Source organism: Rattus rattus, chromosome 9 (assembly GCF_011064425.1).
Source record: "Rattus rattus isolate New Zealand chromosome 9, Rrattus_CSIRO_v1, whole genome shotgun sequence".
NCBI lineage: Eukaryota > Metazoa > Chordata > Mammalia > Rodentia > Muridae > Rattus > Rattus rattus.
In genome coordinates this window covers 62400942-62417736 of record NC_046162.1, presented here as the reverse complement: position 1 = coordinate 62417736, position 16795 = coordinate 62400942, and the positions used below count along the sequence as shown (strand labels likewise).

Sequence of the window (16795 nt, the reverse complement as noted above, 5' to 3'; positions counted from 1 at the left end):
GCTTCAGGAAAGTGTTTGCTGTGCATGCACACATGCATGAGGACTTTCGTTCACTCTCTAGCACCATTGTAAAGGCTGGGTATGGTGGGATACACCTGCAGTCACAGAAGTAGGGAATCAGAAACAGAAGGACCCCTTGGGCTTGCTTGTCTGTTAGTCTTGCTGAATAAGGAAGTTCCCGGTGAGAGAACCTGTCTTGATGATGAAGCACTAGAAGGCAGTGAGCTTTTCCATCAGCACATACAAACACACATGCACACAAATGGAAGAATATTCAAAATACACAGCACATGACAGGTGGGCCGTCTCCCTCATTGTGTTAAGAGAAATGCTATAGGACTGCCAGAGGACGCTTGGTAAAGGTACAAAACTAAGCAGGGGCCTTCCACTCCCATAGTGTCGCCAGCGGAATGCTGTTCCTGACTGTCCCCACATCCACTGCTGTGTGACATCACTCTACAGGAGACACAGACAGACACACATCTTTCTCAGGGGCTAGAACCAAGGCCTAACCCTGCCATGACCTGAAATGAGGTATCACAGACTGGAAACCATGGATTGAAACAGGCTGAAGTCTGGCCTGTGTCCTCCAGTCTCAGCAGCATGGCCCACCACCTACTATCCCCTCCATGACCTATGAACTGAGGTGGACAGCTGCAACTGGAGGCTGAGGCTGCCTTTGCTGAGGGCCTACTATATCCATCTGGTAATAGAGAGGGCGATGCCTTGTCCTGGGGCTGCTAACATTCAGTGTGGCCATGCCCTCTCACCTGGTATCTGGAAATTCCCACTAGGACTTTGAAAGAGAAAAACTATTTAAGAACAAAAGGCGTCAAGCAAATCATACACAACTTACAGTGAGATCTTTAGAAATAAGACTGCCCTGGACTCAAAGCTTGAGCAGAATGGTGGGTGGCAGGAATGATGACTACCCCTGCTGGTTTCAGAGACCAATGGTGAGCAGATGTATAAGGCCTGCTTGGCTCTGCTGCAGGATGCACCCAGGAGCTTCCGACCAGTGCAGAGACCGACCCATTTACTACAGTGAGGAAGAACTGTGGACAGGAAGTAGGGCTACTGACCAGCAGGATTCTACATGGTCAGTGACCTGGAGGTGGTCACATGGGCAAGACACACTGGCCCTCCACAGGCCAATATAAATCCCTTCCAGATGGACCTGTGACAGATGCTACCTGTCGATGAACGTGAGGTTTCTCACTGGGGAGAAATTCCTATGCAGGACACTAGACTGTCATCATAAAATCAGTTAATGTCACCATATTAAAGAATAATATCTGAAGAGCCAAGTCTCCTGAGGGAATGTCTACCAGGAAAGGCCAATATAAATCCCTTCCAGATGGACCTGTGACAGATGCTACCTGTCGATGAACGTGAGGTTTCTCACTGGGGAGAAATTCCTATGCAGGACACTAGACTGTCATCATAAAATCAGTTAATGTCACCATATTAAAGAATAATATCTGAAGAGCCAAGTCTCCTGAGGGAATGTCTACCAGGAACTTGACCTACCAAGGACGGTGTCCAGAGTAGATAAAGAAAGTCTAGCCTTAGCCCCAGTAAGACGCTTGCTGTCTGTCCATTTTCAGCTTGGCACAACTGTTGGAGACCCATTCCTTGGAGAGACCGAGATTCTTTTTTGCACTGACCACAAGTAACCTCAGTTTGCACAGAAACAGGATGCTTGGCACCTATGCCCACATGACCAAAAATGGAGAAACCAGATGAACCAAAGGAGGGTCCTGTGACCCTACTGGTCACCACCAAGCTATATTATATGTGGGTAAGGCTGCCCTTTGAGTAGCAGGAACCATGGCACCTAGACCATCATGGCTGGGCTCAGAACAATGGCTTTCAGTGTTTAAAGGAAAGAGTGAAAAAGGCTTTGTAAGGGTGTTACCAGGGGTGCCCACCACCACCCTGTCCCTAGGACCCACAGGCCACTCTCCAGCTGCATGCAGCCCACAGAGCAGCCGCTATGGCCTCTAGCCTAGTCCAGGGTGTCCCTATGGCCACAAGGTAAGATTTGATTTACAGTAAGAGCATATAGGTAGTGGGCTATGTCCCAGGGCCCGTGGTCAGGTCTTGTCCTTGGTTTTGCTATGATCAGAGTGGGACAGCGGATACCCAGGAGCCCTGCAGCCATTGCCAGTACTCACCAGCTTCACACAGATGACAAAAGGTGGCTGGGCAGCTTGGAAATGCAGGATGGGAACCTTTGGCTTGGGTCTCTCCTACAGAGATGGTGCCAGTTGTGAGTCATTAGGGCTTCACACAGAAGGAACTCCTTGAGACCTGTGCTAGCCACAGCCTCTGCTCAGTAGCTGGTGATCAAGTAGCAGATGGGGACAGGACACGTGGTTGCACCCCCAGGTTCTGGCAGCCCCAGCCACCTGATAGCCACAAGAACCACCAACTCACTCTGGTAGGCCAACATTATGTAGCCATTTCCCCAAGGAGGGGCAGAGCCCAAGTGAGTGTAAGGGAAGTCTGGCATGGTATGGAAGGCCCTTCCCTGTAAGGGGCTTTGGTGCTCTGCCACATGGCTACACACCTGTGAGTCCTCGTGGCAGTAGAAGCCCTTCCTGATCTTGTTCTTGTCAATGTCACAGAAGGCCACCACCTGGGGGGGTGAACATGGGCTAGTAGTTAGGTGGGGGTGGGGGTGGGACTGCAGGATAAAGATGTGATAGCATCAGGGGAGGCAGGAGAGTGGCCAACAGAATGAGGAGGAAAGTGTCCTACCTTGTGCCGGCTGGCTGCAGTCAGGCTGCGGTATAACTTACGCCCCTGCTTGCCTGCATTCCAGATGGTGAAGGACTTCCAGTGAGGAAGGATTTGTTCCTCTAGGAAGTGGACACGGTGAGTCCAGATGGTCATCCTGTAGCCAAGTAGAGAGGGAAGCTAAAGTGGCCAGATGTGTGGGCTCCAGTGCCACCTTGCCCATTAGCCCTGGGGACATACATGAGTGCCACACCCTGTTTAGGCTGGGAGCCCACTGAATCTAAACCATATCCAAGCGAGCTCTAACTCTGTTCTTCTGCCACCTCTCATAGGAAGAGGTAACCATGAACCATGTAAACAAATGCCCTTGGGCCACCCATATTGGTCCTGCTTTCTAGGCGGGATGTAGACCTGATATAGACCTGATGGATGGCTGTGTGTTCGTTTGTTCTCCTCCCCCCCCCTCTATCTGGCAGCTGTGTCAACATGTATGAGGGTTCATGCAAAGCCAATGGTTGGCATCTCATATCTTTGTCACTCTTCACATTATTTTTTGAGACAAGGTTGAGCAGGAGCTCACCAATTCAGCAAGACTAGCTAGCCAAAAAGTTCCAGGAATTCTCCTGTCTCCCTTCTCGGCACTAAGATTACAGGTGTGTGTTGCCATTCCTAGCTTTTTGTGTAGATGCTGGGAACTGAACTTAAGTCCTTGTGTTTCTGCAGCAAGCACTCACTGACAGAGCACCTCTCCAGGATGTGAAACTAGTCCTTTTGAGTTAGAAAGTGAAAGGGAGTTGTAGTAGACCCAACAACATGGGTCTAATTTCCCAGCTTAGTCAATACTCAGAAGAAAGGTCTGGTAATATGAACACATTAGGAAGTAAACTTTCTGCCTCAGGCTGTCCCTTGCCTCAGACAATCCCAGAGATGTCCCTTTCTGAGCACAGACATACCTGCTCCTGCTCCCAGGCAGCAGGCCCTTGGTTTGCAGATCTCCAGGGCTTGTTTCTTCTCCCCTGAGCTCTACTTACCCACTGTCCCTAATCTCAGGGCCAGGCCTTCCACCCTGTCTCTCTGCCCAGACCCCTAGCATCTTGGTCCTTTGGGTGGAACCTCTTGTGTCACTACCTACATCAGAGCACGTTTTGCCAGTTCAGCATTTTCTTGAGACCTCCCAAGTTAAACATTCTAATTAGGGTTGTGCTGGGCTCAGTCAGTGATTTTTGGTAGGGGATTCCCTAGGGGTTCTGGGGAACCACATTAAGTGAATAGCATTTAATTATGAACCCCAGCCAGTCCTGCCTATGGCTGTAGTGCCCCCCCACCTTCAATGAGAAAGTCACAAACAAGATATACTTCAGTTCCATACGTATACCTCACTGCAGCCATACCATCACATAAGGAAATGGAAGACCCTAAGAGTGAGAGCCTTGACCTCACAGGCCTCATGCAAGGAGCAGATACTTCACCAATGTCATAAGCCAAGAAAGGCCCTTCTGATTTCTATCCCTCAGCAAACCTTACGTGATGGTACCAGTCAAGAAGCAGCAAGGTGGAGCTAAGAGCCAAAAAGCAAGACTTGCCTTTTGGGGCATCTGTTCTGCCTAAGTGTGGATGAGGGTTCTCCTCAGAGTGAGTGTGAGGGAAATCCAGGCACAGGCTGCTCAGACCCTATGGTGCACCAGTAGGCAAACCTCAAACCCCATCCTGGCCACAAGGGTCTCCCCTTGCCTCCTGCCTTTAAGTGCCCTTGAGGAGACCTGCTAGGGCTCATGGCTGCACAAACACAGGAGATGTAGCAGGGGCTACCAGGCCCCTTCTGTCATCTCAGGCTTTTCAAGGACTGCCCTGTTCAGAGGGCTGCTTGTCCTTACCTGACCTTTTGAGGACCACCTGAGGGCCTGTCTCCACAGCCTTGGTCAGTACAAGAGGTCTGCTTTGTTTGGTGTCTGATCAAGACAAGATGAACATGTGTGTATATGCATCAAAACCAGGAGTGCATCTACAATGCACTTGTGTGGTATGAGTGCACATGTGAACGTGTGCTTCTGCATGTATGTTATAGGGCATGTACACAGGTAAGTCAACACGTGCAACAGCAGCCCCTGTTAGAGACCAAGCACAGGTGATGTGCTGGTGACATCCTGCCCATGCCCTAGCTGGGTCTACTGGGTGTTTCTGTGGAAGGAAAACCCTGCAAGATCTCACATATTCAATCCGTGAAGTTGATTTGCAGGATGGTGGGTTTCCCTGTACAGTGAAGTCAGCTTGGTTCCCCAAAACACTGGGCACCAATGATTTTATAGAGGAATGACCCACCGGGACTGGGCTTTAGGCCCATAAGGCCCTTAGTCTTCTGAATTTTACTAGGTGGTCTCTAACAGAGGATGCGGGGAGTTATAAAAAGGAAGGAGCATTCTGCACTGGACTCGCTTCTCCTAGGAGTCTGCCTAGAGAACAGGCCATCTGGCACCTAACACATCCATCTCTTCTTGCTATGAAACCATCAATTTAGAGCTTAGGGTCAATAGCTAAGGGAACTGGTTTTCTTGGACCTGTATGTGAGAGTTTCTGGAACTTTCTGGGAAGAGGCTAAAACATCACAGATCAGTACTGCACCAGCTCATAGGAGTCCCGGGTAGGAGTGGTGGCCTATTCCCAGAGGATATGGCCAATGGCCAGGAGCACCTGTGGTCAGAAAAAAAAAAAAAAAGGCTATAAGAACACAGGGGACAGCCTGTCAGGTACCACTGCAGCAGTAGGTCAGCAGAGGCAGCCTCAGGCTGGACGCCAAGGATTAGGTCACTAGTGGTGTCGAGTCCAGCCCCCCCATCCCTACTGAAGTGCTTCTTGTTGCTATGCGCTCATCTGGAGAAACGGTCTTATCTGGTGCTCTTTAAACCAGCATCATATGGCCGTGGGAAACAAGGTCAGAAACATACTTCTCTACAGACCTCAACCGTGATTCCAGAAGAGGGCAGGCAGCATTTGCACCGTAAACGGCTAACCATACATGATCTGTAGGATGAAGCAGCAGTAAAGGCAGACAGGGATGGCGTGACAACATACTAGGTTCAGCCGCTCTCAAGTTTAAGGAATGTTTGGTTCCCGGAGATGCTATTCTCGTGCCCTCTGCCATGTGAAGTACTCCACACATACATAGAAACGACACAAATTCAGGTCATCTTGAGCTTTAAAAATGACAGAATCAAGACCATTGCCACCTGAGGTTTGTGCAAATTCAACTCTTAAGCAAGCCTCAGGTTGTAATTACAGCTTTTATCCTGGGAGGTGCCGCCGCTCACAGCTTAAAGACTTTAATCCAACACAGAAACTTACATTAGATCACTTATTTTTGTGCTGTGGGTGGCAAAGCTTACTGTGCAAACACAAAGGAGTGAGCTCTGTACACACAGGCTGCTCTGTACACACAGGCTGCTCCATTGAGAGACATGATGAATGCCTGCTGGGTGGGCTACAAGTCACCACCCAGGTGGCTTGAGCTTCACAGACCAGCATGGGAAGGACCTCCCTTACACAAATGACCACATGATCTCAAGGCACCTCACGCTCACGTGGCCTGCACAACGATGGTGCAAGATGGTTTCACCAGCCGGTAGAACTGGCACCAGGGACAGTTGCAGCTTGGTGCCCAGACAGCTGCTACGGTGCTTTGTCACACACTCTACCTCTATCAGAGGACCGTGGGAAGGGGCGCCTTCCTTGGACAAACAGTGCTGTGTTTAAGATTTAACACAGGGTGATGTAAACCATACTAGGAGACTTTTTAAACAGTTGTACTCTTGCTGTGTATCTGTTTCACGGGCACTGCTGCCCCAAGCATCATGAGACTGCAGCTGGATTGATCGGTGGCGAGCATGGCCTTCCGCTCAGTGTCTCGGACACCTGGTGCTCCAAAGCATTGAGCCTGTTTACCTCCCAACAGCGTCCTCCTCTGCTTCCTAAAATGGTGTTGCAGAAACTGATACTTTCCTTAGCCATGTTACAGGATATCCCAGAAAAGTCCCCTGGCCTGGCTATCTTCTGTGAATGTTCTTAAGTTACTAAATTAAAACTTTTACTTTTTGGTTAAATGTCTGTGGGATGGCTAGTATTGTTAATTCCCCGTTTTATTTTTACAACAGTCTTGCTATTATTCTAGCTTTTCCTCTTCTATCCCTGGCCTCTCCTCCTTTACCTGGAGTCTCTACTGCTCCATGGCACATGCTGAAGGCTGTAGCCTATATGTTTTTCCTTTGTGATTTTTCCCTTTGGCTGCCTAATTTCCTCATGTTAGATTCTTCAAGATACTGTAATGATTTCTAACTTAATGCTTTGGTGGCTGAAGGTGCAACATTTTAGTACCACCATTCCCTATGTTGAAATCCTACCCCAGAGATATTGTGGACGTGAAGCTCTTGGCAGATGGCGCCCCAGAGAGTATGGTGCCTCTCCTGGAATTTGAGAGCACGGTAGGAAGATACCACTTGTGACCAACATGCAGACCTTTCAGTGTTGGGAGCAGCCTTCATGTTAAAAAGCAATTGTGCTTATGCTAGATCAAAGCAGCCATACCTGAGCCTGCACCTGCGGTTCTGCTTGAACTTGATAGATAGAATAAATCTGGTTGTCAGGTCACTTAGCACCAGTGGTCAGGTCACTAAGCAACCCACCCTACTGTTCCCCCCGCTGGCCGATTTACCCAGCCAATATCCTGGTCATCGAGCCAGGCCCATTCTTTTGTGGTTACCTAACCCCTCCCCACATCTTGCTTCTTCCAGTATATCTTCTGCCTGAGAAAAATTAAAAATTGTCAGCTTGATCAAACTTCTTGACTTGCTGTCCGTTCTTTGCGTCTCTTATCCCCCATTCTCTCCGAGGTGAACCCCAGACCCTGGTCGACTGCCCTGCGGGTCGGGGCATTTGAGAAACAAACACCTATGGTCACAAGCTACTAGCCTACCAGTTTGTCATAGGAAACTGGGCAGCTAAGATGTACATGGCATATCCCATACAGTTTCAGCCATTTAAAATCTATTAAGACAGGTTCTACAGCTTAGTACACAACTCCTAGAGCCTTGCTAGCGTCTGCAGGGCTGCTGGAATCTTCTCAGTCCTTACATATTTCCTACGTGTTTGTTAAGTGATGTAAAAGACTGATTAAACCTGCACTACATGTGCATCTGTCTGTGGGTTTCACTGTGTGTTCTGAGTTTCCCACAGGCCTTCAGGACTGCTATGTCCTCTGAGCATCTTTCCTAGGAGCAGGTCCCATCAGCGGTCTGCTTCCTGACAGCAACCCTGCAATACGCTCCTCTAAAGCTGTGATTGAAGCTCAGACGCAAGGAGGGCAAGTTCTGTTGTACCTGAAGCTGAATCTTGTAAATGGTGCAGGCCCAAGGTCCAGGGACCCACCCCAGAGTCACTGAGATGCTGGAGCCTGAAGCCTGAGTGGTAGATGTAAGATACTCAGGAGGGAAGGTCCACTCAGACAGCTCCAGCCAGGTCAGGGACATAACCACTGCCACTCTAGAGCTGGAAGTAAATTACTGCAAATCCATGGTTTGGGCAATAAGGTACTGTGATGGTTTGCATGTGCTTGGCCCAGGGAGTGGCACTATTAGGAGGTGTGGCCTTGTTGGAGGAAGTGTGTCACTGTGGGGTAGACTTGGAGACCCTACTCCTAGCTGCCTGAGGATGCGCAGTCTGTTCCTGGCTTCCTTCGGGTGAAGATGTAGAACTCTCAGCTCCTCCCACGCCATGCCTGCCTGGATGCTGCCATGTTCCTGCCTTGATGGTAATGGACTGAACCTCTGAACCTGTAAGCCAGCCCCAATTAAATGTTGTAAAACTTTTAAAACTTACATTGGTCATGGTGTCTGTTCATAGCAATAAAACACTAAGACAGTACCCAGAGGTCCCTTCCCCCCAGTGGGCCATAGAGGGGACAGTCCCCTAGCACAGGCACAATTCACATTACAGTGAGGTGGCTGATATAAGTGTCTCACACACAGTACAGACTGAGGAGTTAACAAGTTCACCCTCTTTTACCCTATCCACTTCTTTAACCAGGGGGCTAGGAGGAGAGTTGTCTAGACAAAGAAAAGTGAGAGGGGATCATCAGCTATGGAGGCATAGCTCAGACACCAGCTGTGACAACTCCCTCCACCATGAGGGAGTTCTTCTCAGAACTCCTCTTGGGGCTCACGGTGAGCCATGCTAGATTGGGGCAAATGAGAAGAAAGTGGGGAGCGAGCCTTCACCTCACACAATAAGGGAAACTCATATATTTGGCTTTTGCACTAATGTTTCCTGAACTCTGTGGAACATCCAGCAGCTCTGAAGGACTTCCTACAAGGGTAATGTAGTATACTCTGACCCCTCCTTAACCTGCTCGGTGGCATGCCCTATATCCTGCCATTATGAGGCCTGACTCCACCAACCCTGGGCCCAGTCACACCAGTGACTCGCGAGTGACCTAGGCCTGGCTACACTAGCACCTCACCTATTCTTGGACCGTCCCAGATGTTTGCAGAACTTGGTATGTCCTACTTACTCAAGGACTGAATGTGTGGCTGCACACAAGTGGTATCGGTAGAGGAGCAGGCTGTGGTCCACCCGGAAGACGCCACCACCTTTCCTGAGGTGCTCATAGAAGAACAGCAGATCCTCTGGAACCCCCTGCAAAAGCCAGAGGACAGTGCTCACCAAGCTGGATACTGAGCCTGACCATCAGGTGCTATGGAAGAGTGTTCTGCTTAGAGCCAAGGATGGTGGCACTTGTGGCCCTGGTATCTGGGAGGCAGAGCTCATAGGATTGCTTGAACCCAGAAGCTAGTGCTCGACCTGGACACCACAGCCAGGTTTTGCCTCAATAAAAGGAAAGACTCTATTCTGACACTTATGGGTGATGTGGGTCACCAGACAGAAACGGAGATTAGTTTTTCTCAGCAGGTAAGAAATGAATTCTAAGACAGACTGAGGGTGAAGTGAAGGTAGGTGAGTTGAGGGTCTCGAGACCCTGTCCTGCCTTAAATTCCACTTTGTACACTGGAAAAGGTCTGGGGGGCAAACTATCAACGGAGAGAACCATGAGATAATCAGCGAGCAGAGTGGCTTCTCAGCTGCATGATCGAGAGAGTGGAAAGCCCACGAAAGTGGAGAGAAGGGGGACGATAAACTGACTTCCCAGGAGGCCCTGAATGGGATGCTGAACCTGGGAGAGGTTGGGTGAGTCAGAATGCAAGGAAGGCGGAGATGAAAGGGAGTCACCCACAGTGTAGTCTGCTACAAGTCTGTACTTCACCACCACAGGCAGAAGGGGGGGATATTGAGCCAAGAACCAGGAAACTAACAGAGGAGTGGTAGGAAGAAGCTGAAAACCCCAGCCTAACTAGGGGAACCCACAAAGAGCCCAAATTCTACTGGTTGGCACTTACCTGTCCTCCTTCATCAAATGGGCCCACGTGGGAAAACCAGGCTCGAGAGCAGAACCAGGTAGGCATGATCACGGTGGGGCCGTGGGAGGTGAAGACCTGAAAGGAATTAGCACCAATGACACTAACAGAAGAGAACAGCCTGTTGTAAACAACCCACAATCCTGACATCCTTCCTTTGTGGAAATGAAGATTCAAAGTATAGACCATATGACGAACAGGTAGAAATAACCAGGGCCACTTCCAGGTCCCCAGTCTTCATTACTAAACATAGTAGGGCTCCCTCTGTTTATGAGAGACAGCGAGGCTGTCTGTAGATGGGAACCAACAGTGAACACACTGCTTTTAATTGCACGAAGGGAACTCTGAAGTAGCATGAAAGAAAGCAGCAGTGACTAGATTAAGGAAGCGGAATGCGGCTCCTCAGAATGGCGTAAATATCAGAACTGACTCAAGACAGAAAACCTGAGTGGTTTTTAATGAGCTTGAGACTTGAGTCTTCCCACAGAGAAGCCTAGGCCAGGTGGCTCTCTGGTGTACACTGACAAATGCTTAAAGAACCAATACCCTCTTCACAAACTCTTCCAAAAACAGTTGAGCAGAGAAGCCTTTCTAAATCACTGGATATCAAAGCCGGAAAAAAAAAAAGTCACAAGAAAGCAGTGTTCCTTATGAACAGATCCAACAAAATGCTAGTGAGCTAAGTTTAGCTGTCACAGAAGAAGACCATGCCGTATGAGCAGGTGGCATTTGCCCTGGGATAACTGCACCAGGGACAGACTGGGGACAAGAATCTAAATAGATGCTGTAGCACCTGGCAAAACCCAGTGCCCTGCCAAGGAGAGCCTTGGGCGATCAGGAGGAGCAGCTGAGATAATCTGCAGTAGGTGTGGTGAGCACAGCACTCAGTTGAGCTCTGGGCAGCCACCACTCATAACTTTTGGGTTTGCCATGCCATTGGACCATAACCACGCTTTTCCATACACTGCTCTGCCTTCTCAGTAGCTAACTCCTGTGCATCCCTTAAAGCCCCCGACCGGCATGCTTACAGCTCCCTGGACACATTCCCTAGGGCTTTCTGTCACTGTAACCCATCACACTCACATGACGTCACCTGTTTATGATTTGCTTTGACTGTATGTGGTCTGGGCCCAGCTTCCGCTGATCCCAGGACAAAAGACTACCAGGGAAAGAGCAGCCTGATCTTGTTAGACGTGGTAATATGCACCTACAGTCTAAACACTTGTGAGGTGCAACTTGTGAGGTGCAATGGCACGCCACGTACACACACATGAACACATGAATATGTAATAAAAAGAAAAAATTTTAAACTGGGCTCAATGGATAAAAGTCTTTGCCACCAAGCCTGAGGACTTGAGTCCAGTCTCTGGAAACTGACACAATAGGAGAAAAGTCTCTCCCAAGCTGTCCTTTGACCTCCACATGTGGATAATGGCAGGAACATGCTCAGACACAGAATCAATCAATCAATCAATCAATCAATCAAATCAATGTTTAAAGAATTATAAAACCAACACCTTTGTAATCTCAGCCCTGAGAAGGGTACTGCTAGAAGATCAGGAGTTTAAGGCCAACCTGGGCTAGCTACATGGTACTCAAATACATAATTAAAAGTCAATTTAAAGGAGACAGGAGTGAGGGGACTGGGGCATCGCTAAGACAGGACTGCCCTGGATAGAAGAAAAGGCCACAGTCCTTGCAAGGAAGAGACACCTGTGCCTCTTACCTCAGGAATCTGCCCTGCTTTTAGTCCGCTTTCTCTGCTACCTCCCCAGTACAGTAGCAAGGGTCCAGGAGTGTCTTTTGGCACGATGAATACTTCACCATCACAACACTCCAACAAATCTGTATAGTGGCAGTGTCCCCTTGAGTATGAAAGTGGCTAGGTTCCAGGCTATGGTGGCTAAGCAGGCCTGATATCAGCGGTGACCACCTGCCTTAGTTAGGGTTTCTATTGCTATGAAGAGGCACCAGGACCACTGCACCTCTTATAAAGAAAAAAAAAATGGGCTGGCTTACAGTTTGAGAGGTTTAGTCCAATATCATCCTGGTGGGAGCCACAGCGGTGTGCAGGCAGACATGGTGCTGGGAAAAGAGCTAAGACTTCTACATCTGGATTGGCAAGCATCAGGATGTCACTGTGAGCCACTAGGCCTGGTTTTGAGCTTCTGAGACCTCCAAAACCACCCTCTAGTGACCTGCGTCCTCCAACAAAGCCACACCTACTCCAACAAGGCCACGACTCTTAAACGTGCCACTCCGTATTGATCGATGGAGGTGGTTTTTATTCAAACCATCACACTACCAATACCATATCCCATAATGCAGAGATCCTCTCTAGTCCGGTTCCCACCTCTCTGAAGTGACAATCTCCAGTTTTGTTCCAAAGAGATGGATGTTAAAAAGAAAAAAAAGAGGTATATTGTCTTTTTCTCTCTTTTTTTTTTTTTTTGTTTTTTGTTTTTTGTTTGAGACAAAGACATCAATTTCTTTCCATCCATTTCCACAGAAGGAATAGAACTAAGTTTGTTTTTACAAGGAGGTCAGCAAGCTGCTCCCATAGGAGTCAGGGGCAGATTGCTCAGGCAGTGGAGAAGGCACAGGGAAGGGGCAGACACTGACATCTTGGGAAGCTAGAATCCATGAGCACCTGGGTAAGTTTCTATGGCTACCCTCGGCATCTCGAAGGCAGCAGCTCAAGCAGGTGAGGGACCTGCAGGCAAAGAGCCATGCCAGCATCATTGCTATAGAAGCCTTCTTCCCTCAGTGCCTTCAGGTCCCGCTTGGGCATCTCTCGTCCCTAAGAGTCTTGTTGGAAGAGGAGGGGATTTCTTCCAGGGTCTTATCAAGGGCTTAAATGCCTGGTAGTTCTGGTAACCACCACTCACACAGAGATGCTACATGTGGGGATGCTTAGACAAGGTAGGTCCATGTGCTCCATAACTGAGCCAGACACTAGGGCCCTGGGAACCCCAAAAACATCCATCTTCAGACTTCAGGATTCAATCTGTAACCAGAAGCCTCAGATCCTGTCTCTTTATTTTGCCTTTTTTCCTTCACACCCACTTTTTTCTTTTTCTTTTCTTTTCTTTCTTTCTTTTTTTTTTTTCTTTTGAGACAGGCTCTCACTGTGTATCTTTGGCCATCCTCACTATGTAGATAGACCAGGCTGGTCTCAAATTCACAGAGGTCCACTTGCCTCTGCCACCAAGGTGCTGGGACTAAAGGTGTGCACCACCACACCCAGCTCTCCTTTAAAAAAAGGAATTATCTTATGTGAATGAGTATTTTGCCTGTATGTATGTAGTATGTATGTATGTATGTATGTATGTATGTATATATGTATATATGTATGTATGTGCACCACGTTCATGTCTCCTCTCCACAGAGGTCAGAAAATGGCATAGGATGGAGTTATAAGTGGTTGTGAGTCATCCTATGGGTACTGGGAATTAAACCTGGATCCCCTTCAAGAACAAGTGTGTTTAGCCACTGTGCCAGCTCTCCAGCTTCTATATCCACTTCTTGACACAGTGACTTACTGTCTACATCTTCATCTGAATACTGGCTTCCAGGCAGTTAGAATGAGGGTCTTAAAGCCCACGCCCACAGTGACACACTAACTCCAACAAGGCCCCACCTACTCCAACAAGGCCGTACTGTCTCAGTAGTGCCACTCCCTGGGCCGAGCATATACAAACCATCACATTTACCATGGTTTGAAATCCTGAGTGTTTTGGGGGTGTCTTTTAAAAATAGGATAATATTGGGTGCAAACAGGAATAACCTGACCTCTTCATTACTTATTTATATCCCTTTTCTTTCTCTTTATTGCTCATTAGACTTTCAAGCACATCATTGAAAAAGAATACAATGGATACCTTTGTTTCCCTGTTAATTTTAGAAGTTTTTCAGTTTTCCCCCACTTAGTACCTAGGATGCACAGCCTTTACTACATTGGGATGCGTTCCTTCTATTCCTAATTTCTTTGTGGCTCTTATCTTGAAGGCTGAAGCCTATTAGTCCAGGCTGAACGAAGTTGAGCACAGAAGTACATCAGTCTGTAAAATTATGCACTCATGTTCCTGACCACACAAACAAACATGTAAGCAATCAACACACACACACACACACACACACACACACACACACACACACACACACACACGTGTGCGTGCGCGTTAGGTACAGACCACATGTGGACACATGCATTGAACAGCTGGAGGGTGGTGGACTTGGAAATATGGGGTGAACCAAGTCAGAGAAATCAACAGGGTCCTGGAGATGTATTTACCCTGCAGCTCCAGTGACTCTGTCCCCTCAGGCAAGTGCTAACCTGAGAACTTGTTTCTGCTTGGAGTCTTTACAGTTTGGTTTCTGACAAGCCAGCACTTGTAAGGCTTCAAATGCTTTAGAAACTTGTTAGTTATTGGTTTTATCATCTTGTAAAACTGCCCAGTTATTTATTCTGGAACTAATCCTACGTTTTCATCTGTCATGGGGTAAAATGGCAGTGGGCAGCAAACTGGGTCCCCAAAAAGGCTGCGGGTGATTCTCTCTGAGCACACATATCTCCCTTTACCTTGGACAGGATGTAGGACAATCCTGTCTGATCATTCCCTCTTACCACGACAGCAAGCCTACCTGAGCAAGAAAGCTTGAGAGGACCAGAGGCCTTGACCAACTGACTCAGGACCATGGATCCCTCAGGAGGCAGATGTTAGGTCTATGACTCACAATGAGACACCCAGAGTTGCCCTAGAAGAAACCCAACCTTTGGAAGCTTCAAGGATGCTATAAAGTAAGTTATCCCAGCTGGTGAGCAAGAGATGGGTGTTGGGCGCCTGGTCGCTTCATGGCCTCTTTTCTACCTCTGCTACTTTGGGGACACGGGGAGAGTAGCGGACAGCACTGCTTGACTCCTCAGTGTAGTGGCTCTTCACTCTCCCCAGTCCCCAAGGAAGGCATCGGGGTACCTGGCCTGGGACCTTGAGGATCTCACAGAGCTCCTTCCTCACAGGGAGATAAAGAGAAGAAAGACCCTGCAGAATTGTGGTGCCTTCCTCAGGGTCCCGAAACACTTGGCCCAGCTCTGCGGATTACAACGGATGACAATAACCAGGAAGGGACGCCCACGTTCCCTAGCACAGGCAGGTCTTCCAGATGCAGCGATCACAAAAGTTTCTAACGATCTGTGTGCAGGTACACACACACACACACACACACACACACACACACACACACACACACACACACACCTTACACTTGAACTACACACGGAGGCACACTATCCAAATTAAGAGGCGTCTGCACCAAAGAGCACAGTGAGCTTGAAAAGACAACCAGCCCTCAGCGTGGGAGACAGATCCAAATGTTGACAAAGCTCCTACCAAACCACAACAAAACCCTAGCAGCTTCAATTAAAATGGGCAAAAGATGCAATCAGGTCGTTCTCCACGGGAGATACAGAGAGCTCGACATAAACAAGAACAGCTGCTCACCTGGGCTTGGCACCAGGGAAATGTGAGTTAAACCCCTGTGAGATGCACCTTACCCCCAGCAGGACGGTGCTATCAAAGCCTCCCCCCCAATCACAGATGCTGATAAAAGCTGTGTAGAAATCAAAGCCCCTCTTCCTTGCTGGTACAGCTGCTGTGAAGCATACATAGTTCAACGGTTCCTCAAAAAAATTAAAAATAGAATTACAGTATGATCTGGCAATTCCATTGTGTGGGTGTGCACCTGAGAACTGGAAGTGAGCCTGAACTCACTGTAATCTCGCACTTGCAGCAACCAGAAGGAGACAGACACGGATAAGCATGTGGCCAAGCATGTAGGCCAAGCTCGTCATGAAGTCTGACTGAGCCCCAGAGACTCAGTTCTGACAGTTGCTGAGACATGGATGGCCCTAGAGACACGATCAATACTCTTACAGATAACTGAGATTCCAAATCTCACTATTAGATGAACTGAGAACTATACACTTAGGTTTCAGTCAGGTGTTAAAATCTCAGTCTGACTGAAAGGATCTACGAGAGCTTGTGGTGCCAGGTGGCTGCTCACTCGGGCATGTGGGTCCCTGTTTATTCCGACCTGAGCTCAGACGCAGTCACTAAATCACAGTGAGCAAGAAAAACAGCACGGATGCTGGCAGCCCATCCCCAAGCAGCTTTAAATGTTAGACAAACTGACAGTGGCTTCAACACAGTGTCATGGCACCTGTGAACACTAATCACCCAGACTAGAGAGCCTCTCCCAAGGGTTTGGGAAGTACCTGGTTGTGAGAGGGCCCTTCTCACCACACTCAGGTAACAGAGAAACCACTCTCAAATGTTATGGTGGCAAACCTTGCCAGGCTGCCATGTTTTAGCCCTCTGTGGATGCCTTGTGACATCATTATACACGTGAACATCATGCCAATACACTCAGTTCCAAGGACAGGGTCACTGTACCACTGAGGTCAACATGAGCATAGGAAAATACTTCCAAAGAACTGGTTTTCCCCAGCTCATGAAGATTCTACACATGGGTGGCGGAGATCAGATTTACATACTTCCTGTCTTACAAAAAGTGTCTTTTAGAAATTTATGAAACGA

At 48.4% G+C, this 16795-nt stretch overlaps 1 protein-coding gene across 1 annotated transcript in view; it reads right to left on the bottom strand.

Moving 5' to 3' along the window:
- Positions 1–16795, bottom strand: part of B3gntl1 (UDP-GlcNAc:betaGal beta-1,3-N-acetylglucosaminyltransferase like 1) — a 54968-nt gene that overhangs the window by 2117 nt on the left and 36056 nt on the right. Inside the window, exons 7-11 of the mRNA XM_032912779.1 lie at positions 10182–10277; positions 9299–9423; positions 2764–2899; positions 2573–2641; positions 2178–2252 (exon numbers count right to left, since the gene is read on the bottom strand). Coding sequence (XP_032768670.1) covers positions 2178–2252; positions 2573–2641; positions 2764–2899; positions 9299–9423; positions 10182–10277 — 501 coding nt within the window. The remainder of the gene's footprint in view (positions 1–2177; positions 2253–2572; positions 2642–2763; positions 2900–9298; positions 9424–10181; positions 10278–16795) is intronic.